The 24,697-nt window shown below is 44.8% G+C and overlaps 1 protein-coding gene across 10 annotated transcripts in view; it reads left to right on the forward strand.

Annotated features, from left to right (window-relative positions):
- Positions 1 to 24,697, forward strand: part of auts2a (activator of transcription and developmental regulator AUTS2 a) — a 352,954-nt gene that overhangs the window by 314,496 nt on the left and 13,761 nt on the right. For 7 of the 10 annotated variants that reach the window (XM_061740173.1, XM_061740172.1, XM_061740176.1 and 4 more), the window contains 3 exons: positions 473 to 521; positions 21,976 to 22,540; positions 23,853 to 24,145. In XM_061740173.1, the coding sequence (XP_061596157.1) occupies positions 473 to 521; positions 21,976 to 22,540; positions 23,853 to 24,145 (907 nt within the window). Of the gene's footprint in view, positions 1 to 472; positions 522 to 12,663; positions 12,792 to 21,975; positions 22,541 to 23,852; positions 24,146 to 24,697 lie in introns of those variants that run through there. The other 3 variants (XM_061740174.1, XM_061740181.1, XM_061740182.1) reach the window with 2 other exon arrangements.

Raw genomic sequence — 24,697 nt, forward strand, 5'->3', positions numbered from 1 at the left:
GCACTGGCTGCGCTGTCGCGGAGCAATACTGCCCCCAAGTGGCCGCGTGAAGGAACAACCACTTGTTCTGTTTTAGCTTTATATCTCGTTTTCAGTATTATGTCAAGGTTATGCCGATAATGATCTTTAAAAATTAAGCTTTACATGAAAACAATGCTCCAAATAAATATGTATCTAAATACACAGTGTTCCATCTATCTTACTGCAGTAATGCAATTTGTTTTATTATTTATTATATATGGGTTATATATTTATATATTTTCCTTGGTTTATTTCCCTCCCAGCAAAAGGCATAGTTGAATTTGTGTTAAAAAAAGGAATAATAATAATAATAATAATAATAATAATAATAATAATAATAATAATAATAATAATAATAATGATAATAATAATAATGCAGGTTGTTTTTGTACAGTTTGTGTTTAGATGCTTTAAATGAGATTGTGCTCATTGCGTTTTCCTTCTTTTCCAGGTTTCCGATGCCAGTTCAGAGAAATTTTTCAGAACAGCTGGAGTTAAAGGTAAACAAATTCGTATTCTTCCTTTGAAATGTTGTGATCGTACTGATCTATATGTTTGGTCTTATATTATCATCTTTAAATTGTGTATATATTCTTCCACACATTTCTAGTGAACGCAGATGAACCACTTGTCTGGGCTGTGCCGACATTTAGACACCCGAAAAGAACTCATATTCATTAGAATAAAACGTTAAGACTGTTCCTTTGTGGTTACATGTGTGTAGCATAAGACGAAAAGCAGTTTGTGGCTTTTTTTTGGGGGGGGGGGTGGAGGGTTACAGATCTGCACCCAAGCAGGAAGAGGAGATTGCAGTAAAGCTGCAGGGAATGAAGTGAAGGCAGGAGAGGCATCTGTTTATGGCCTCAGTGTGCCAACACCACATGTGACCTCATTATCAAGTCACTAATTTGCTGTTAAAAGCAGCCCCATTTTCTCTGGCTCGGGGATAATGGAGGTGCCCCGCGTGAATGGACATTCCTCTGTAATGGAGGGGAGTTACCACGCAGGGCAGGAGGGAGGCTCAGAGGCGAGGGTTATGACCCCTTCAGGGCTGTGTTTGATGATAGGTCCTTGTACCACCACCCCCCATCACTATTTCTCGTGTCCCTGCACTTTCGTGTGTGCAGACCTTCATCCACATTTCCCACATTCTAGCCTTTGATTCTCTCTGGGCTTGATTTGTGGCATGCATCGGGGAGCTCAATGGCCGTGCTTGACAGGGAGGGTTCCTTTTGAACGTGCTCCTTTTTGGACTATTTGGATCCCTTGAAAGGATTAAGGCCTCCTTTGTGCAGCCTAAATCAACAGAGGGCCACCCTCTCTACCCCGCCATGAAAAGACCTGACTCGGGAAACAGTACGCAAAATATGCCTTCTCTCTGCTGCACGATGGACTACTCTCTTGGCCCCTATTTCCATTTAAATATGCCCTCCTTTCTTTCTTTTACCACCTCCAGCCCCTCCTCCTCTCCTGCCATATGCTAATGCGTGTCACCGTTGCAAAAGGCGAGTAAAAAAATCCAGGTGCACACAGAGCAAAGAGCTGTGGTATTTTTATGGAGGGTGACATTGAGCTTAAAAGAGTCGGTTGAGTTTTTTTCTTTTTTTAAGGTTGGGATTACCAGGTCTTTAATAAAACCAAACACTGGGACGAGCCACTGCCCCGAAAAAAGGTATAAAAGGAGGTTCATTTGCAGGGTGATCAGTGTCAATACTTGACCACAAGCAGGTGCACTTTTTTAGTTTTTATTTGTTTCCTGAATTGTGCACCTTCGTGTTGATGGGAAATAAAAGATTTCACACTTTTTTACACATTTGATAAAGTAATTGCAGACCTTATGAAAATGTTCCTGAAAACAAATCAACTAATTTACTGCCCTAAGCTTCGTAGTAAAACAATTATCCCCAGCTGAAATAACATCCCCGTGCAGAAGACATGGTTAAAACAATCTATTCATTGGGCATTCATAATTCAGAGTAATATGTAGCATGAATTGGTCAAAGGGAATTATGGAACAATTACTTTTGGTGGCGATGTGATACTTATCAAACCTTAAAATGACATTTCTACAACAGGATATTACTGTTATTGTTATTCTGAATGATATTTGTCAAATACATTTTGTGTTTCAGAGGATTAGTATCAATAAAACTGACTAACTGACACTAAGGGTAAAGCACCATAAAATGAAGAACAGGGCATCTTTCATACCAACTGAGCCATTTTGTTTTTTTTTGTTTTTTTTTGTGTGTTTTTGAGTTTTTTCTTATCAGCTGTGCACTGAGCCTGAAAATGAGCCACAGTAACTTAAGATGCATTTCAAGGCACCGCGCTGGTCCTTCATCCTAATCCTTCGCCGTTTTCACCTTCCCAGTAATTGCAGTATTTTCTTGCACACATTTCAAAAAGAAAAAACCTCCCCATGAGAACGTTGCTTGTGTATTTTCACACGTCGGTTTGTTTTTCTCCACCATGTTGTGCTTCAGCTCGCGGTGTCAACTCCGGATGGTTCTCTAAAGTCAGCATCGGGCTTTGATTGCCTTGCTGTTTTTCACCCTCCTTTCGCTCACTCTGGGTTCACTTCGCCCAGGAATGGATCTCATTAGCTAAGAGTCATTAAATGTTATCACTAATTACTTCGGCTGTCGATGCACCTGCAGGTGTCTGCGAGCTAACCTGAGTCACTTGCTGTGCCTGAGAGCTGGCGCCCGGCAGAAAGCCGGGGTCTAGTCTATTGGCTGCTACTCTGAGGTCTAAGCTGCTTCCAGACCTTATTAGCGCTGTGACTGCTGTCCAGGGAGCGAACTGAGACCAGCGCCGCGTGTTACCACAAAGGCCCGCAGACAGATCTATCAAATGATTAAAGCTGGGTCCAAGGGCGCCGCTATCTTTTCACCTGGTTATTTTCCCATCCTGTAAGATTTTGTCAATCCATGCTGTCAGCGACTCGGCTAAGTCGCTCAATGAGGAGCAGGGACAAAGCTTGCTCTGTGTTGTTTGCCGATTGTTGCCTGGCAGCAAGATTAAGATAATACTGGATGACATTTGAAATGCTCCGCAGTGCCATTTATGTCAGAAGTAAACGGGAATATTGTGTACTCAGTGAGCAGCTGAGTCTGTGTGCACCTACAGATTGAAGTTATTAAGAATTCACAATTAGACCTGGAACTAAAACACTGATTATTATATATTATAAACTGAAGAATTGGCTATAATAAAACTAATGGTATTAGATTGTTTTCTTGGTTACCATAAAGTTTCTGGAAACGTTTCATGGAAAATTAAGCAGGGGAATTTTCTAAATATTCCAATATGGAAATGCTATGACAATTAAGGCTATTTGCAGGAATCTATATGAAAATGATGGTATTTTATCATAAGCAACCATGGATATAAAGAGTTTGTTTGGTCATAAGCGCACATGCATGCCAACCCAATCATTTGACTTGGACTCATGTGTGAATTGAGCTTTAATACGTTCTTCCAGTGAACAACAGAAAACAGATTCATGTTGATTAACACAAACATATTCCCTATGAAATGTAAATCTGCATTCCACTGATTTTTATTATTATTGTTATTATTGGATGAGGGAAATAGCTGGGGTGTAATTTACAGACACATCACATGGTAATTTCAGTGGAATAAGATTAGAGAGAAAGGAAGAAACATTGCAATAATGAGCTAACATGCAGGCAGCTGTTGTCGAGCTTATTGTCTAAATTCATTTTGTATTTGTTGTCAAACTTTATTACCACAGATAAACTATATCTACTCCAGTAAAATAATCAAAACTTACTTGGCTACAATCGTTCCGATCAACTATAGTGTTTTCATTAGTCCTGAATTGCAGGATTATAATTATCTGTGCATGTGACTGAAGGTAGAACTGAGCCAAACTTGAACAGAATTGAATTAAATCTGATTGTTTCAACCAAGGTTATACTGAAAGATCAAAGAGACATGTTAGCTCCCTGTTACAGGCCAACCTGTAATCTTGTCTGAAAAGTTCAAGTTTATTCCAAGGTATAACGTGAAATGACGTGAATTTTACAACCCTAATTTGAAATGACTTCATTTCTGTGGTTTTCGGTTGAGCATGTAGCGAAGAAGCACATGAGATTTCTTTTTGAAGAATTCATCTGGCAGATAAATTAGAGAATCACCTCCCTCCCGAGACATCTCCTGCAGCTGCGTCTGCGATGTGAGACGGAGTTCAATGCGGGGGTGAACTGAAGTGCGCAGCGTTGTGACCCCCCCCCCCCCCCCCCAGTACAAGGCTGAGTTCACCGTGCTTTGCTGGAGTTAATGTGAAAATGAAGCTGCGCGACCCAGGGCTGACGCCGGTGTGAAGAGCGCCACTAGTGGAGTGTGTCACACTTGATCACGTCTGTCACCAGGGGAGAGAATAATGTGCCATGCGGAAGGTGTAATTTGCAGCGCTGATGGCATTGTTTAAAAAAAAAAAAGTGGAAAGAGAGAAGCTGAGGTGAACTTTTGTGGCAGATATCAGAGCTGAAGAGCTCCCTGGATTGTCGTAGAGAGCTCTGCTGGCAGCAAAGCTGCCTGCGAGCGCATTACTGCTGCGTGGGAGGGAGCTGGGGGCTTGTTTTCTCTCTCTGTTTCCTGAGAGGAGGACTGCTGTTAGAGCCATGTGCGCTTCCAGGCTGCAGGCCGCCACCTGCTGTAATCTCAAGTGATATAGAGAGCAACAATCACGCCACAAATCACCCTGGCAGCTTCCTAACTCATTCAGTTGACTGGAAAGAAAGGGCTGGCCGTCACAGCGTCCGTGTTGGTTTACTGCCCCGGGCTCCCTGCAGTGGCCTCATGCTGACCTCAGCCGTCTGTGTGGGTTTGTGTGTCAAGAAATCAAGGCTGCCAGTGGAACTTGACCTGATGCACAGTGGAAAGATGACCTGACTGCTATTGGCCTTTTGTGCATTCTGAGAAATGGCTGCAGTCAAGGGCCATCTCCGTTTCCCTAACAGGGTCTGCGAGGTCACAAAGAGGTCCCTGTGCAACTGCTGGAAGAGGCCCGTGTTTTGGCTGAGACAGCATCTTGGTTCAAATCAATATTCTCCTTTAATATTCAACATCTCTGCAAGCTTTGAGAAATAAGACAAGGATCTGAAGGGTTTGACCCTGAGTCATGCAAAAACAGGTTCCAGCAGTTTCCTCCGTCCTTTTTTTTTTGTTGCTTTTTCTGGTTAACCGTCCCCTGCTAGGAGCATTTAGTGGATATCTTAGGGGTAAAAGCAGCTCAATATCCTGTGCTTCTCGGATGGAACTGCCCGTGGCTGGGACTACAGAGAAAGAAGCTGTATTTCATGGCCATGAAAGGAGCCGCTCCAGCCATACCTCATCTGCTGACACAGCCAAACAAAGGTTAACAAATCAAGGGAAGCTCTGGCTGATTTACGGCTTTGCTGTCGTAAACAATGGGTCAGCCCGCGCCGAGGATGAAAAATGGCAACATTTGCACTTGTACATAGTTCAAAATCTCATTTGAATGCCTGGTCGCAGCCCATTAGTCCAGGTACAAGGGGATATTTTGTCAGATTTAATTATTTACTTTTAAATGAGTCTTATGTTCAGGCTTTTTGAGCTGGATTAGATATTTTTTGGGGGGGGTTGTTGGCTGAATTGATTTTGGAAAAAATTGTATGCCCACGTAGATGGAAAAATTGTGCATATTTTTATGTCAAATAGCTAAGTTGATTGAATGAGTTCATAAGAAACCACAGATTTGGTGGGAAGATGCTGTGAATGGGTGTGTTGGTGCTGAGGACACAGTCGCTCACACAGGAGTGCAGACCAGACTCCCTCCATCCCCTCCTGCAGCACAAAGAGGTCATTGAGAGTTTGTTCACTCAGTCCCTGAGGTTAGAGACTAAGTAAATCCATCCATCTTAATGCACTTATTTCAGCAGCAGGAGAGCTGGAGGGAGACTGTGTAAACACTCCTATATCCGACATGCCACGCTAAACCCAAAGAGCCTGGAACCCATCAGGCCAAAATTAAAGATCTACATCTCAAACACAAACATTTAAATGGGCTGAACTCCAGAGATCAAAGTGAAAGGCTTTAGATTTCCTGCCAGCCCCCCTGTGTCTGCCACGGCGAGGTATGCGGCGGCTTAGCCACCAGTCAGGCCCGGATGGTGAGCAGCTCTATACTGTACGTGCCTTTTTTTTATCTCGGCTGTCTCCGATAACCCTGGACATATTTTGCAATTGTTTAGCTAATGTGTAAGAACTAATGTAAACACGCTTTGTTTAGAAATGGGGTTTGGCTGCAAGTGGAGATGGGATCAGTCCGATCCAAACTCAGTAATTCACTAAATGTCTGGTTGGCAGCTCAACTCCAAAACATAAAATAGTTTTTACTGTTTTTGCACATTTATTTCAAATAGTTGATTTCAAAAACTTTACAGATGTTGAGTTTAGATAAAAGTCTTAGGAATACATTTAAAAACAAATGTTAAAAAACAAATGTTTGATAAATGTTAAAATGTTAAATGTTAAAATATCACATTTTTGGGATATTTTACCAAGAACCTAATACCAACATTGAGAGCAGTCATGACAATAGTGCTTACGATATTCAAGATAAAAGATGTCTGATATTGGAACCAGCATCAGTTATCAGCAGATATCAGAGTTGGATCATAACTGAAAAAATAGTGGATTTAGTGCATCTTTAGTCACAGGGGACAAAAATCTCCATATTTTCCTCTGACTAAACCCGTCTAGAGGACCAAAGTTCCTTTTTAGACCAAATAAATGAATAACCTTAGCAAGCTTCCTCTCTTTGAGGTGTTTTACTGTCACCTTGTCATATGTTGACACTGAAGACGCCTAAGTAGTGGAAGTGAGTTGGAGGGTGGAGGTGTTGACAGCAGCACTCTCCTCATCCCAGGAGAGATCCTCCCCGCTTCACCACGACCATCCACTGATCCAATGTGGCATTAGCCACTCTCCTGCCAACTGTGCAGCATTAACAGGGTCAAAGCGCCACGGACACACACACACACACACAGACCACTTATCAGGACCCTGCAGTTCCCAGGGCGCCGTTGGTGTGTTCGGGCCAATTATGCCTGTGTCAGTCTTTGGTCCCTGCGGCCGAGGTGACATTGCCAAAGAAGGAGAGAGAGCCGACCGCCTAATGAGGCCCCCTGGTGCCTCAGAAGTGTGTGTGCATGGGTTTGTGTGTGTGCGTGTGCGCATGAAGGCAGGAGTGTCATTTTGGAACGAACCCTCCTGCCAGCTGCGTCAGACGGCCCTCGGACTTCTCAAGGTCTTCCTTCACTCCCAGTTGTAGCCCAGTGATCTAATTCCAGCAAGCAGATGTTAGTTCTAGTGAATAACTCGATTATCTGCCTTGGAAGTGCAGACACATGTGGTTCAAACAGATTAACACAGCAGATAAGTAGAGACACTGTGAAATGATTAAGCCCTGTGGTGCTGGTGTTGCTTCGAGCAGCGTGAAGTAGTAATGGATTTGTTTAAAAAACAAATCAATTACCGATATTTGTGGGGTTCCTCAGACACTTTGAGGAGTTTGCTCCCATGTTCAAGTTGTGTTTTTTCCACATCAAATAAATGGGCCACTGCTGCACTACAGACGATCACCCGTCTCTCATGGCACCCAGGATGTCGAAGTTGGTAATCCAGTGGTGCTTTCCAGCTGTGTTGCTGGTTCGAGGGGAAGATTTCGGATGCGAGTCTCCGTCTTCTGGTCCACTCCTGTAATGTCAGAGGAGGGAGGTGAAAGTATAAACATGGTCTGTAATGCCAGAAAAGCTAAAAGAGGGCAAGAGCACGGAGACTCTGATCAGGATTGATGAAAGCAAGGCTTTAATTGCTCCCACAAGAGAAGAGGTTAGCCCCCCCCCCCCCCCTTCCCTCCCCTCTTCCTTCTCACCCTCTCTGATTCTCATAAATATGCAATGCAGAAATAAAGCCCTGATGAGCCTCAGGGCAGATTAGAGAGGACTACAGAGCAAGATCCTGGTTTGTTAGTACTAGTCCACAGATCCCTCACATGTGTTTCTGCTCTGAACACACATTGCACGGCTTTCATTTGCTGCAGCCCACGTTTCATTATTTCACCACAGTCCACTGACTCCCCCCAGTCAGGCGCTGGGTGCACGGGGGGAAGTCGCGGCCGCCAGACCTTTGGCTCAACATCACCCCCTTGTGTCGGGCTCGCTCTCTGGAGAGATGGTTACCTCTGAGAAGAAAGGGAGGGGAGGACGAGGTTCATCTGCGGTGGACGTTTTGCGTGTGTGTAAAGTTAGATCGGTCTCCTGGAAATGATATTTTAAAACGTGTACTTGATCCAAAGAAGAAATAAGGAAAAGCACAACGTTGAGTTTTATTGCCGTCCGTTGGTTCTTCATCACAGGCTTCTGCCCACTGTTCTCAGAAGCCTGCCCAAACCCATCAACGTCCCTCAGAGTGACACCATCTGTTACAGATTAAGATGCTTCTGGAGGGAGCTATTTGATTTCAGTGCTCAAGCATCCCCTCCTTATTCCACATGTCAGATTTTACTGTAAACACTGTCGTACAAAAACCAAAATCCCAGAACAGGGGCCTTTCAAGCCAAGAGCAAACAGCCCGTTGCGCCAGTATGGGCTCCACGTCTGGTTTAGCTCTTAACATGCTGAGACGGACGCTCTGTTGGGCCATTTAGAGGCAGAGCTTGGAGGTTCTCTAAACCCTGCGCTCAGGCTGTGTGCAGCGCGGCGTTGTGATGCATGAATCCCCCAGCCGAGCCTGGCACTAGCAAGCCTGTCTGAGCCCCTGTCTTCACAGGAGGTTGTGGACAGAGCCTGCATTGTTTCCCCAAAGTAACCCAAGCTCAGCGCAGCTTCTGCCCAAAGGGAGATATCAAGTTTTTCTCTCCCCAACCAACACCACAATCCTACCTTAAGCTCTGGGGCTTGACGAGGGAGCAGGGAGGCAGCTGACTGTTGGGACGATGGCACAGTTCAAATAAACAGCTTAAATCCTCACCAGCTTCCCCTACACTAACCCTCCCTTGCCAAGTATCGCAGTCCCACAGACATAGCTCATCGCAGTGAAGCTTGCCAACAGCCCTCAGCCAATTTGTGGTGTTATTCTAAACAGCACGCTGATGTGGCTGCTCTGAGGTTTCCTGGGAGAGAGAGCGAGGGCTGTGAGCCGAGAAAAGATGGTGAGAACTTAGGCCCGGTTTAATCGTCCTGCTTCCCCCTTTGTGTGTGTTGGGTACTTTTGCCACCACATCAGCAGACCACACAGCATTTCCAAGCAAAAGGGAAGTCGGGATGAAAGTCATAGCGGTTTGGAGAAGAGAGACGGCCATTACCGGCTTCGTTTTTCGGCCCCGGGTGCCTCACTAATCTGACTGCAGTGAAACTTGAGTAAAGGGGTAATGACACGGCACTTGACACACACACATATAGACACGCTGGCTGCTTCTGTCATGTCGGTGAAGGTTTATGAAGAGAAAAAGCTACATGCAAATTGATACTCCACCAAATTTCAGACATTTGATCCTCGCATTCATGCCATTAACCCTCGCTGGAATGAGTTTTTCCTGAATCGTTTTAACACCAAGCGCAGGCACAGGCCGCCATGAATCTGATCCTCGCAGACCGCCCAATTGTGCGGCGTAGATGCGTGTAAAACGAGTTGCCCCCTTTGAGAGAGTGAAAGAGGGCCAGACTGATGACACTCTGGGGACACATTTCTCTTTCCAGTCATTCTTGCCTCTCCCCGGCCAAATCACAGTGGTTGTCAGTGTGTCAAGCTCAAGCTGTCACTCTCTGCCGCAGACGGCCACCCTCTCCCCTCCTGAGGACTGAGGCGAAGAGCCAAAGGCAGGACCTTTCTACTTGACGAAGCGAAGCGTCAACACCCCTTAATGCAACTGTAGAGTCTTGAAAATAGGAGAAAAGGCAAAGGTTGTCTATTACACCGGCAGAGCCAGCTGTACAATTAGGAGTCTCCTCCCCCCCAGGTCCCTGTGGACTGATTTGGTACGGCCTACTAAGCTTGCCTGACAAGCTGACAGAGCCTTATGGAGGGCGAGCCAAAACTGAACAGGTTCAGACAACGGAGAGGCCGTGTTCCTTACCAAGAGGGCAGTGGACCGACTGGCTGGTAGAGTACTGACTGTAAATGTGTGCGAGAGGGAGGAGAGCACTTTTCTGCCTGGATGTGTGTGTGTTTTATGAGAATGTAAGTGAGAATAAGCATGTCTGTTTGAAGTCTGTTGGCTCCTGCGGATGATTGTCTTTGGTTTCACCGAGGTGCCACAATGACTGACAAGAAACACGTGTTGCAATGCAAGTCAGTGTGTTGTGAAATGTTCGCGTTGTGCTGACACACATCCTGAATTTCTTTCTATTCTCAGATCACATTTGTTGCTTTTACACTTATTTATTTTAGTTCTGACTGAAATAAACTCACCTCCTGCAGGGTTCCAGTGAAATGAATTAGGAGTTTAGTTTCATTTACAAGTAACTTTAGACACATAAACAAGCCCATAGGTTGTATACACTGTTATTTTCAGATGGGAGTCTGTGCCTGATCACAGTGTTGACTTGCGGTTTGCTATGCTACCGAGCCGCCCATGTTGGCACATAAATTAGCTCAGAGAAAATGAGTCCAGTAAAAAAAACATGAGCTGTTGCTGTTTTGGGGGGAAATCACTTTTACTTTCTCTCAAAGTGTGGACTTTTTAACCACTCACGGTTTTATGGAGCAAAGCTCCTATGATGCCTCCTCCATAACCTCATGTTGTCAGTATGCCCACATTTAGATGCTCAAACACTTTCTTCCTGCCAGTTTCATGCTTCCTAGTAAATTCAATTTTACTGGCAGTAAAAAGTGAATAAATGCAGCAATGCACCTTTGAAACACAGAGGAACACTGCACGCTGTCAGACAGAGGATAAGCATGTCCACCTCCATACACCCAGCTTTGTGTGCCCATGAGTGTAGGCAGCAAGGGCTTCCAACATGTACATGTGGCAGTTTGTTTGCTTAATTTCCATATATTTGAAAGCCATTATCAGTATAGCAGAAAACTCTAGTAAATGCTGCTGCTGATGTTAATGGCCTGTGATATTCCCCCCCCAACCTTCAACACAGTGTCTAGGGTAGTCTGATATCATTAAAGTACAGTAGGGCTGGGCGATATATCGAGATTTTAATATATATCGATATATTTTCAAACACGATATGGTACGAGACAATATCGTTTATATCGAAATTTTTTGTTTTTTACTTTTTTTTTTTTACTTTTTTTTTTATGATTTTGATATAGCTTATTTTGTGACAAATTGACTTGAATGTTTTATTTGAGATTTGCACAAATGTTTTGTTATTTGCACAACTGTCAACCTCAGTGGAAAAGTCTGCCTGTTACTGTCTACATTGTATTAATTGTACAGTGTATTTTAATTTAATTGTTATGCAGGAAAGGGATATTTGTTTTATTTTATTCAAGAAGCATTTTTATTCTATATATGCAGGCAGTTTATTTTTATTTAATTTGTTTTATACATTTTGATATTGTGCAGACCTCTGTTAATAAAGGAACCTGTGTGACATTTGGCACGAGGCTTTGTATTAAAACCGACTGTTTTTTTAAGGGTTTGCCTCAGAAAAAAAGAAGCTAACAGAGATGCTATGTTATAATGCTTTGGGGGAAACCCCAATTAAGGCACAGAAAAAATATCGAGATATATATCGAGTATCGCCATTTAGCTAGAAAATATCGAGATAGGACTTTTGGTCCATATCGCCCAGCCCTAGGTTGAAATGCCAAAGGACTGATGTGGCTGACTGTAGAGCTGAGATGTTGCACACTTCCCAGCAGCCTCAGTGGATCCTTAACAAACAACAACATTTTTAAAAAAAATGGCCACCTGCCATATTTCACTGCACACTAGGAAGGTATGAGACCATGAGAGCGGTCCCACGCGTTGTTTTACGTACATGTGACATGTTTAAGGTCAAACGGTCCGCTTCGTTCCGCAGCTGCATGTTCTCCGTGTAGCTTTAAACGACTGTGACAGTGGGTGTGCTGACCAATTGCTGCGGACTAGATGGATCTGACACATTACACGCTACTGTTATTTCAAAGCTTCAGTGAGCCCGGGCATGACAGCCAAACCTGCAGAGAATCTGTCAGCTGCCAGCATGAAGTATCCCCCCGAGAGCTGCCCTGCACAGACCCCCCCGGGCTGGAGAAGCCCGGGCCAGCTTTCCACCGGCCCCCTCCCCTGGTCACCTGTGCCAGCGTGGCCGTCATCGAGTCCCTGACCCGGCTCTTCTCCCGTTACGCTCCCTCCAGCCAGACCTCACACCCTCAGGGATATATAAAGATTTGTTCTTGAAAAGGAGAGCTAGAAACGAGACACCCTGTTGCTACTGATCCCACTGCTACATCCTCATGTGCTCATAAAGGTGGTGATGTTGGGGGGGGGGGGTATGGCTTTGGGAGGAAGGTGACGAAACACCTCGGTCCCAAGCGTACGTCTGAGGCAGGGAGATTTTCCACATGTTGTCAGGGTGAGTGCGGGACACAGATGCAGCTAAGAGCCATTACAGGAGCAGCTGTAATAAGAGCTACCGTGGGTGGAAGGACATGTTCACTGCAGCTCTTTGTTAGTAAATAGCTCTTTTAAACCTTTGAGAGAAAGGAAACGGAGTACATTCCCTCCATCAGACAGAGTGTGAATGGAGCCCAGATGGATATTAGAAAAGGTAGGAGGCAGGACGGGGCAAGTTTCCTCTTTTTTCTTTTTTTTGCTTTTTGCTTTTTCTGTCACTCATGCACTTTCCTCCTCCATCTGGCTCTTTCACTCTGTCATAGTGTAAACATGTGTAAGTGCTTGTTCTCTGTGGTTTGGCAGCTAGTCTTCTATGGCTTTGCATTTGTCAGGGGAGCTCAGAACATTCAGTGGCTTACTGAGTCCAATTCCCTTAGATTGCACCCATTTCACGGAGGATCTCGGTCTCACGGCGTCTATGTGCTTTAAGTCATGGCTTTATAACTTGGTTAACCACCCACTCTATGAATGATGACATCACTGCTCTTATACACACTATTTATACTTGCGTATGCACTTGCTTTGGCTGCCCAACTTGTTATACAAAATTCATAAACCAAATGAGATAGGCATAAAATATGGATGTTCAGAGAGTGCGGTAACAACTCCCCCCCCCCCTCGGTATTGGCCTTTCGCTCAATCATGGCTTGTTAAAGCGGCGGTTTGTGTTACTGTGAGGAGGTATCAGTATGCTCTGGGATATTCACTCAAAAACTACACATGTCACACTCTCGCAGCCAGAATAGTTGCCCTCCTCACCTCCACCCATACCAGCTACTTTATTTCTGTTTAGCTTCCCACTCCCCTTCCCCCACCGCCCCCGGGAGTCACTAATAAAACAGCTCCAGTCCAAGACCCTCCACATGCTGGGATGTCCAGGCCTTACATTTCTTGGCTCCAGCTTTTAAAGAGCTGCTGGCAAGACAGAGAGTCTTGGAGGGACAGCAGGGGAGCATGTATCATTACCCGGCCCCCGCGCCCTGAACCCTCATCTGAGGGATGTCCAGCAAGCATGTTTGTGAACCCCCTTACCCAGAGGTTCTGCCTCACTCTGGAGACAGAAGGAGGTATCACTGAATGTGGTGTTCCTGCTTCTGGATAGATTAATGTTGTTAAGTATCCAGAGCTGAAGAAGCGAGGGATAAGGAGCTAATAGACTGGATATTCTCTGGAGGCCTTGGCTATGAGATCAGGGAGAAAGCTTCCCCAGCTAAGGTTTCTGCCATAGCATCGCAGCTCCTCTGTGAACTGATACCGTGAGGCCCAAGTGCAAGTCTGAACTCTTTTCCTTAGCTGCTTTTCTACGTCTTCACAATATCTTATTGTGGGATCTGCACCAGGTCTAAAGATTCAAGTGATGCATTATGTGACTTTAACATTGGTGAAATGATTCAAGCAAATGCCAACTATATAAAGTTCAGGTTTGAAAAGCAGGAGAAAATGATGAGGGTTTCCTGAAGACACTGATTGAAAGATCTCAGAGCAGCTTAAATTAAAACAATGCTAATAAGGAAACGAGGAGTTCATTTTAACCCAGCAAAACTGTGACATCACAAATGCAGACTGCAGATATTTCGGTCATATTTCAGCTGTTTTCCCTGGGGAACTCGTTTCCTCTTTCACAAACATGGATTTTAGATTGACCAGTGATTCTACATTGACACTTGCACTCGGTGGATGGTTCATAACTTTCCTGGTATTTACTAAGTCAGCAACATTCTCAAATTGTGCAACTTGCACTTTCATCGTGTGGACGACATCTGCCAATGAGCCACCCGAGCCACCGGCACGATGAGCACGCTAGCCAGAGTGGATAACAGGAGTTTATCAATTCGTCTCAGCTTTCTCCAGTGGAAGCTTGTAAAACGTCCAGGTGGAAAATGAGGCGGGCGTGAACTTTCTATCACTGTGGCTCTGCACAAAATTAATCCACCTCGCCATTGCTTATTCTGGTAACTTGGGCTGTACGAGGCGCGTAGTCCTCTAACCTCTGCACCGCAGTATTGGCTCTTCAATCACTTAATCTGCTGGGTATTACTAACACATGGTGTGTATTAGTCAAGTAACAGAGTACACATACAGTGCTGTAACAGTGGTTTATGTGTATGAGACTGTTTTCCTTGGCCCTTGAAACTACTGAGCCTAGATCATACATGTCTGAGCCAGCGTGTAGCCCCTCCAACATCTGTGGTGCATTTCTGTGATGAAGGCCAAATAGTTAGCTAGATATATATCAGACACACAGCCAGGCCAGCTCTTTTGAGATTAAACGCATTTTAGTGGGCAATTTCTTAACATTAAAGTGTTTGCTCACATAAATACGACTCCACTACACCTGATTTTAAATAGATTTTAAAAGATTCAGGACAGATTTCAGACAGAGGACAGAACACAGTTCTCATTATTAGTCAGCGTGTCTCAGGAAACACTTGTCTCTTACTCCCATTTAAATATGTAAAGTTGATTTAGTCAAATGTTAAAGCATATCACAAACCCTCTGCAGAGATGCTTTGAGAGACTTCCTCCTTGTAAAGGATTTCCAAACACCCTATAATTCCGTTTATGTGGCACATATCCTGCACTAATATAAACTCAAGGGTGATCCTCTGAGAAAAATACACTGTTCTTAGTGAAGAAGCATTCAGTTCTCGCACGTTGCAACAAGTGAAGGGCTGTTGACAGCATCAGTGTGGAACTGAACGGTTTCTCAAATGTGTGCAGACACAAACATATTTGCTTTTCTTCTTTTTGGCCGGAGAAGCAGTAGAGCCTGTTTTATATTATCTTTCTTGGCAAGCTCTGACAGAAAGTGTTGACCTGCTGTTTATTGTTTTCTTCCATGAAGAAGGAAAATCTGTGAAAAATAATATCTGCCATTAATGCAACTACAGGCTTCATTAGGAACAATAACCCGAGCAGAGTCCCTCATCAATGGGCTCCGGAGGAACATATGCTGTATACACCTCTCCGGAGGTCAGACAACTGTCAACACCTGCTCCTCAATTACCGCTCTAATTCTGTTGTCAAACAAAATAACTAGAAAGAGGATTATGCAGTCTCTTTTTCTAAATCGTTTCCATACTAAGGTCAGAGGCAAACCTGTGATTTCATGGGCAGCAGTGTATTTTAAAACTGGCGAGTGAATACTTCCAAGGCTGATTTTACTCATCAGTTTCTGAAATCCCAGCTTCAGCACGGAGGGAGATCCTGATTGTAATTACAGTTTACTGAGGCATGCAGATGCAAGGCCATGAATTTTCATTCAGTGCAGTGAGTATTTAAATTGATTCAACTTGAGCAAACAGTCTGTCTCACTCTGTTTATTTTTCACTTTGCTGAGAAGAAGCAGGATGATGTTTGGGAGGGGGAAAAAAGGCGGTGTAGCCCCCTCACAACAAGGCTTTCATTGTTTATCTACTGCAAATCCTGTCTCACCAGCTCTTAACAAAGTGAATCAAGTCCTTATGATTCACTGACGTCATGCTGTGGCTTTGTTAAAGTGCAGTTAAACAGTTTCGTCTGTTGGAGGAATTGGATCTGTGAGTGGTTTGTATACTGTCACAAAACAGGAAGCGGGATGGGGAGCATCAGGCAGCGAGAGGCCAACGAGTTTTAGGGGTGATGGTGAATGAGTGAGTCTTCCTCGGTCTCTGGCAGCTGTGACAGACAGCTCTGGGTTTTGGAGCTGTCGGCGCTTCTCCTTCCAGAGGCTGCTTTTCTTTTTGTTTTGCTTTACTTTTCAAGGCTAAAGATAAAATGCTGAGAGCTTTGAGGCAACGTTTCCGTTCCCCTCTTACGAAAGGTTAAATGGGGTAAAGTTGCATGTTCTGGACTGCCAATCAAAAAAAGTAGCACCTGTACGCAACCTGTACGTTAAACACAATAACATTTACCCCTCCATCCATTATCTATACCCATGGTTGTTTTTTTAACCTTCATTCAACCAGGAATGTCCTGTGTTGAGATTAAAAATCTATCTTTCAATCCTGGCCAAGAGGCAGGTTCAGGGTCACAGGGGTCTGCTGGAGCTGAGCCCAGCTTTCCTTGGTTGGGGTTAGGAATGGGTGATATTTTACCGTTCACGATAAACCGTCCAAAAAATTCCTCACAATAACAATTTGTCATCTCGCGGTAAAAATGATACATTCCTGTTGATGTTTTTGTGTAAAGCTGATTTATGGTTCTGCGTTAAATCCACGCACAACGTACGTGAAGGAAGGAAGGAAGGAAGGAAGGAAGGAAGGAAGGAAGGAAGGAAGGAAGGAAGGAAGGAAGGAAGGAAGGAAGGAAGGAAGGAAGGAAGGAAGGAAGGAAGGAAGGAAGGAAGGAAGGAAGGAAGGAAGGAAGGAAGGAAGGAAGGAAGGAAGGAAGGAAGGAAGGAAGGAAGGAGGGAAGGAAAAAAAGAAGGAAGGAAGGAAGGAAACAAACATGGCGGATCTGAGAGCGAGATAGATTTATAGTTAAAAAGGTGGAGTTGAATTGGTATTTTTTTTATCGTAATTTTTACGTTATCGGGATAAATGCCAGAAATTATCGTGATACATTTTTTAGTCCATACCGCCCATCCCTAGTTGGGGTACATCCGGAGAGGTCGCAGTCCACATGCACGTACTGTATACGACGTGCATCACTTGTAGCTGAAGAAGACCCACACAAGCACAGGATAAACATACAAATTACAGAAACTCCCCCAGTGGAGAACCAATCATCCACCAAGCCAGCATGCCGCTCTAATGTTTATTAGTGCTAACCAGGTTAACTCAGACTATTTCCATGGCAGATACAGCCATCAAGCATGGTCTTTGGAGGATAAACCCCCAAGAGAGCGAGAAAAATATCTGGGCTGAGCCCAATCATCATTCACACGGGACTAGTATTACCCAGAGTGATTGAAGAATTACACCCCAACATCTGCGTTTCATGCAGCACATTTGCACGGGACAAGCAGAGTCTGTGATTTCCTGTAATTCAGTGACATTAATTCCTGGATGTGTTGTAATATTGACTGGAAAGTGTCTCATCGTAAACTCTGGAGATGGGTGGCAATGGATCACATTTGGACTTGCAAGAACCTGAAAATGATATCACTCAGATGCGCGTGCTGATGTTGCTTTGGCAACAGCAAACAGAGTGGTAGAAGTAGAAGGATATTTAGTTATTGTAAAGGCTTTGTTCTGACAGACTAGAGTTTGGGTCTAATTAAGGATAGAAAAATGTTTCTTATTGCACACTCGTCATGCATGTAATGCCTGTCACTGTCACTCTGTTACTCGTCTTTGCGTCTGCGTGTGTGGCAAAATGCTGATACAGTTCTTGAATTTTCTGCCAAAGCATCATTGATCACTATATCCACCACAGCTGCATCATTTCACTGGGAAATAGACACGAAAGACAGCCAGAAGAAATAAAATATAAATCACTCCCACTCTCAAATCAATGAATTGCTAACAGCTGCTTTGGCACTGTTTTAAAATGAAACTAGGAGCTTTGTGTTTTGCTGAAATGTAATTTGTGGGGGGGATTTTTGTTTTACAAATGACAGGGATGCCATATTTGCACTGGGTTAATATCGCATAAGATCCAGGTCCCCAGGTAGTAATAGTACCATGAAAGTAGGGCAATATTTTTAGCTTGTCTCTTTATTTGAAATTATGATAATATTCTCATCTGGATTATCTGGGCTTTACTGTATTTTCCAAAAATTAACAAAAGTTAGCATGAAATCGTCTTAGATTAAGTCACTGAACACAAAAAATAAAATAAAAATAATACCTGCATTAGGGCTGGGCGATTTTGGACAAAAATAAAATCCTGATTTTTTTCTCTGAAAACCCGATTTTCGATTTAAATTTTTTTGGTAAAACTACAAAAGACATTGGAATAAATTGTTTCAAATATTTTATCTTTATTTATAAAGAAAAATAGAAAACAAATGTCCCTATTGGGAATGAAGTGCAATTGAAAGATCCTGTAAATCCTCCTTGAGTTTAGTAAAGTGACAACATTTACAATTTTCTTGACCAAACAAAGATGACTAGACGAGGTCTGTCTGTAATGCAGCTGCAAAAAAGGAAAATCCATTTTCCGATTTTCCTTTTTTTAACATCGATTGTGATTAATAAATCCGATTTAGATTTAAAATCGATTAATCGCACAGCCCTAACTTGCATATGATGACTTTAGCTTTTAGCTCTAACATTATTTTTCCAATTCACAGACTCATAAGTGGTCAGTGTCTGCCCATGGTGAAGTTAGTGCTGAACAGCTGCAAAAGCAGACCTGGCTGTGTTTGTGTACTTGGTCCCTACCTACCGCATATCATGGATAGTAACGGATGGTGGTGAAGTTCAGAGCAGCTGCATCGTTTGGTGCCCCTGAGGCGATAATGCGGTGCAGGTTTGTCCAGCATATCCCCACTGTGCCGGACAAAAAGTGGTTTCTTTTAACCTCTGTTCACTGAGTGACAGTAACATACACACAGGAGTCGGTCTCATCTCTCCTGCCATATGTGTTGGTTTTGTCTGATTGGAGTCATGCGACCCCTGCTTGGTTGAAATTGGATAAATGAGGGTAAAGAATGTATCAAGGGGCTATTTTGAGGCGGATGAGACTTAAGGGGGTCAAGAAGCGAAGGCTTGGCGTGTTGCAGAGGTCTCTGCAACCATCAATATGTCAGGATGTCTCCAGACGCGGTGTAGGCTGTCATGGCCACACACACACTGTGACACTAAAGCAAAGCACTTTTGGCTGGAGTTGGTGACTAATGTATTTTTTAGAAGGGCAGGTGCTCGCCTGCCAGTTGCTCTTTTAGAAGATGATGTTGTTGGCACTTGTTTGCTAATCATTTTGTGGGCCAAACTGTATCCAATGATGACACTGACATCTAGTTTGCTAAATGAATCCCCTTATGTATGGCAGTTATGGCCAAATACTGAATTAATTTAATGTTGTACCTTCCGCTTTGCCAAGCCTCATGCCATGATGCTGACCGGTGTTATGTGTAAAGGTTGCTTTAAGATTGAGTCATCCATCACTCAGGTGGCTATTTCTATCCACAAACCAATCAGTACACAGCATTATTAACCCTTGAGGCTAAACACCGTCTCAGACCTAAATTTAGTGCTAAGAAAAATAAAGTTCCAACGCTAATGAGATGTTACCAACAAAGGTGAGATCAAAACAAAGCAAGAAAGAGACCCACACGACAACGGACTCATCCCTACAACAGTTTGCATTTGAAGATATCGGTTTGTTGTTTTTTTAATCCATATTTAACATACTATATTCAGTCCACAAGTATCACATTTCCACAAGCTGCTGTGGCTTTGACCTCATGAAGAGAAATCAGAGGTGCTGAGACAACCCGGGGTGACTTGTAAGATGTGGCTCACACTCAGATAATGACTTCTCCCTTCAGTCCGGCCCCTCATAGGTCCCCTGATGTTCAGCGTTAATGAAAGGCTTCCCGGCCAGCTGACCCTGGCAAAGCCCTCCTGTGCTCTCTTTGCACTTAAATCCAGCTTTCTGGCCAAAGCACACAAACCCAGAGGCTTCTTTTCCTGCTCTGCCAAGCAACGCAGGCTGGTTAGAAACTGCAGTGCCAGTGAAACTATAGCAGGACTCTATATTTTGAGAATCCCGTTGGGATTTGCTCTTATTTGTTTTCAGGGATGAAGAAGACTGACAAATGAACCCTCGCGGGAGGGAAGCGGGCGTATACTTCTCTCTTCTTCTTCTTCCCCGCTCTGCATTGCCCTGGAGTGTTCATTATGACCAGAATAGACACCTTCTTTTTTAGCGTGTTAGCACATTCTCAAAACAAGCCGCGGACCTCCGGGACCTCAAGGTGCACCGGGAGACCTGGGAATTGGGAATTTCTGGTCTCATCATCTGCTTTGGTGAAGTTGTTTGCCAGAAGCAGTCTCTGTTGACTAGTAATAGCATTTGTAAGTGGATAAGATTGACATGGATTAGAGAGGTGGATGTAAGAGCTGCTGGGCTTTCTTGTTTATTGATGCACACGAGGGTAGAGAACATGAGCTTACGTGGAGACTGCACTTAAAACAGCATAGATTTAATTTCTATAAAGGAGCTGGTTACCTCTGCCTTCGCATTCCTTCATTATAATAAGAGCTTTTCCGATTTTTGTTTTCCCAAAAGCCGAGACTTTTGTAAAGATGCATCAGAGTGTGCTTATTGTATCTTGATTGACAGGCAGACCTCCCCCTCCTCCTGTAGTCAATCGTTTTTCTGGATATTGATTGTGATCATGCACCAGAAATGACCTCCCCTGACCCTTAACTAGAATATCACATGCACCTCGGGCTGCGAAAACCGCACTTTGCATTTTAATGCTAATGATGGATGTTCTCGTGGAGCCCGATGGCTCGGCCTCCCCTCGGTGGAGTTGGTCTGGGGGGAGTCGTTTGTCAGGGAGATGGAAGCCCCCTGTGTCAGGGAGCTGCTTCGCAGCGCAGGTTGCTAGTCTCCACCCAGGGACGACTGGGACCCATCCACAACTTTTTTTGTCAGGTAAAGGATTTAGCTTGCTAAATGAAGAAGGGAGGAGGAGTCCCTGTGAAACCCCCATGAGGCAGAGGGAGCGTTAATTACAGTTTATGTATGCGCTGTCATCCCCCATGAGCCTCTCTGCTGCCGGAGCTTACTGCTGATGTCTGAGCACTTTGTTCTGTCAGACAAGGTCCCTGCAGAGAAATACCCTGGATGGAGCTTATTATCCACTGTCCTATGTGACTTTAACATAGTACAGCCATAATCACTCATTCTTGGGATTAATTCACAGGAGTACAAACAGAGCCTTTGATCAAAGGGGCATCGTCAACCTGAATGTGTTATTGCAGCGTTTTTATGCTGCAGCCTCTTTTTAATGCATGCTAACAGTCATTACTGTCACCCTCATTTGCATGTGATAAAGAACAATAAATGTTCCCAACGAAATAATAACTGTGTATTTTGTATTTGCATCAAGTTGTTTTTAGAAACTGCAACAGCAACCCGACAAATTGCAAAAATATGCAATTAAAGATGTAAATCTACAATCTGTGGCATGATTCTTCTGCAGTTTTTTTTTTTTTCTGAACGTGCCAGCTATCGGTTAGTGGCCAAACGTTCCAAAATGTTGTTTTCAAACACTGTGACCGCAGCACGCGTCCTTTTGTCCTGCACGCTAAGTGAAGACGATGTGTGCAGTAGGAATCTATGTCAGCGTAATTTAATGTATGTTTGAGGTTTTTCTGGTTTTCATGTTTTTGCCCATGGTTGTTATACTGTAGGAGGTGTGTTTCTCATCTTGGCTTCTTTCCTTCTGTTTTGCACAGTTCCAGATTTTGGTCTTGATGTGCTCTCCAACAATGGCAGCCAGGAGCCTCACGGCCCCGGCTTCATCACGGTGTCAGGTCTAGAGCGGAGTCAAGAGAGGAGCCAGGAGAGTTGCAGAGACCCCCAGTCCCCTGCATCCAGCACCCCCAATCCACTCCTGCCCCCCAAAGGCCCCCCCCAGCCACAGCCCCAGGCACCTGCCCCCCAGGCCCCGTCCCCCCTTCGGACCCAAACGAACAGTCCCGCTCAGGCTCCGGCTTCAGCCCACCTGCTCCCGCGTTCAGAGCCCCCGCCCAGGCCTCAGACGCCCCCGGCCCTGCCGCCCGCCCAGAGCCAAGAGTCCTTGCCAACGGCCCCAACCCAACCCCAACACCCGCCGGAGCAGCTGCCCCACAGCAGGCCTCAGCCCACACCCAGCCTGCACCCACACCCACCGTCCCCCGCCCTCCCGAGCCATCACCCCCACCAGCAGCACCCACACCAGGCAGGGGCTCACCGGCCCCCGTCGCGCTGCCACCCCCGGCCGCTTTCTGCCTACAACAGCCTCAACCTCAACGGCCACAGGTAAAGCTACCATCTAAGAGTGTCGTACGGCGTGTCCTCTTGTGTTGTGGTTCAGTAAATGCATTCAGAGCTTTTCAGGCAAAACCCCCACACACACTTGAAAATACTTGAATCTCTCTTGAGCTGGAAGTATGTGTAATGCCCGATCAGTATGTAAATTGCCATCAGGGAGAGCTTTAAGTTCCCGAGCCAAACAGTGGCACTGATTATTAACAGTTGAATAAAAGGCCGCCGCGCGCCCCGAGTGCCTGTGATTTATTAGCAGCCCACACAATCACTGCAGCTCTGTGTATATTCCATCCAGTTTAAAATAACCTTGAATCAGATCCTTATTGTTCTTATTTCATGGATGACGGGTTACCAGCGAATAGGAAAAGAAGGCGAATAGGCCTACGGTCTAATTATTCATTCTTAGGAAAAAAGAATAAATCCTTCAGTAGGACTGTTAAATTTCACATTTTCTAACGATTTCCTGGGAGACTTTAGATGTTCAAATACACTGTTGTCACTCAGTTTTCATAGTCTTGGAAGAGAGCACAGTGGCGCTAGTGTGGGGCTACCCACTGGTCCATTGTGTCCTCCATCATTTGAGAAGCCTGTAAGACTCCTCATAATGTAGGACTTTAAGATAGCTTCTTCAGAACCCACTCAGTCCCATCAACAGCTTGGCCTCGGAGGCTCTCGGGACTTGGCTCCGCCTGCCTCTCGCCGTGCCAGCCCTGCAAGTCTGCCAGCATGCCAACACGGCCTGGCACCCGCTGTGAATAATCACAGCCGGGGCCCGCAGCGCAGAGCGAGCGCTGCAAATGAGCTTTTAGGCTTAAAGCGTGGAGCTGTGGAGACGCCGGCTCTGCGACTGCCCCCGGAGGAAACCCACACGCGCAACAAAAGGCTGTTTGTTAACACATGCATGCGCACCCTCTGTCCCTCTCATCCCATTTTCGATGCACATGTTCGCTACCTGGCTGTGGAGGAAGTGTCTTAACAGAAGCTGCTCAAAGACAGATGCTCGCTCTGTTGTGTTTGCCAGCGGTGGTTTATTTGCATCCAAGGGTGTTGCGAATGTGCCGTTTTCACGGCTCGTGTTTGCCCCGGATTCTGTGAAGCACAGGAGTGAGGCGGCGAGGCGTTTGTAAATGGAAGGCAGTCGAGGTGTGAAAACGTTGTGCTGGGAAGTGAACGCTGGAACAGATGGAGATGGGTGGGGTGGGGTTAGGGTGGTGGGGGGTTGCAAGTTTTAATTTTGACTCATCACGCCTGGCTTAACCTGGCTTCTTTCTGCACCTTTCTCCTGTTTTCTCTATCTATCCAGCAGCAGCAGGAGCAGCACCCCAGGCACCAAGCTCCACGGGCCGCCTGCTCCCTCCTTGCACCACCCCCACCACCCGCCTGCTCCTCCAGGGGCAGCAGCCGCCTCCACCTTCTCCCTGCCTCTGGCCGCCAACCAGAGCCACCCCCACGGCTTCCCCTCTGCCTTGCAGTCCTCACCTCACCCACATCACCCCAATATGTTTGCGCCTCCAGCAGCATTGCCTCCACCACCACCACTGACGTCTAGCACCCATCCAGTACCTGGACATCCTGCTGCTGGGAGTGCCTACTCAGGTAAGCCCCCGTCGGCTCACAGGCGTTCCCACACCACCCCCAAGTGGTGTGGCAGAGCATTGTCCATTTGGCTGACAAAAAAAAAACAAAAAAAAACACTCTTGCCTTATGCATCATGTTGCCAAGATGTGTGAGACATACGAGAAGCAGAATAAGAATAACTCAAGAGCAGCTTTTATTTTAACACATTTTTTTTTAACACTATATTTATTTACATTTTTTCCAATTATTACAACAATACAGTTATCTGTAAATAAAATGTACAATAAAAATAAAAAAAAACAATGAAAGAAAAAAACCACAAGCATAGCAGACAAAGATACAGAGACAAAACAACAACATAAAAAAACATTACGCACAAAACTCAAAACAAAAGAAAAACAAAAACCCCCCTACATCATCATTCAACAGAATCATCCAGTACAGGTCCCTGGGTTCTTCCAAAACAATACTATCGAATGTTTCGCCTGGAGAAGAGAATAAGTTATCATACTCTTCTTTCTACTGTTTATTTTTAAGTTATCAGGAAATATACCTAAAATACACAATTGT

The sequence above is a fragment of the Cololabis saira genome, chromosome 14, assembly GCF_033807715.1.
Source record: "Cololabis saira isolate AMF1-May2022 chromosome 14, fColSai1.1, whole genome shotgun sequence".
NCBI classification, from domain to species: domain Eukaryota; kingdom Metazoa; phylum Chordata; class Actinopteri; order Beloniformes; family Belonidae; genus Cololabis; species Cololabis saira.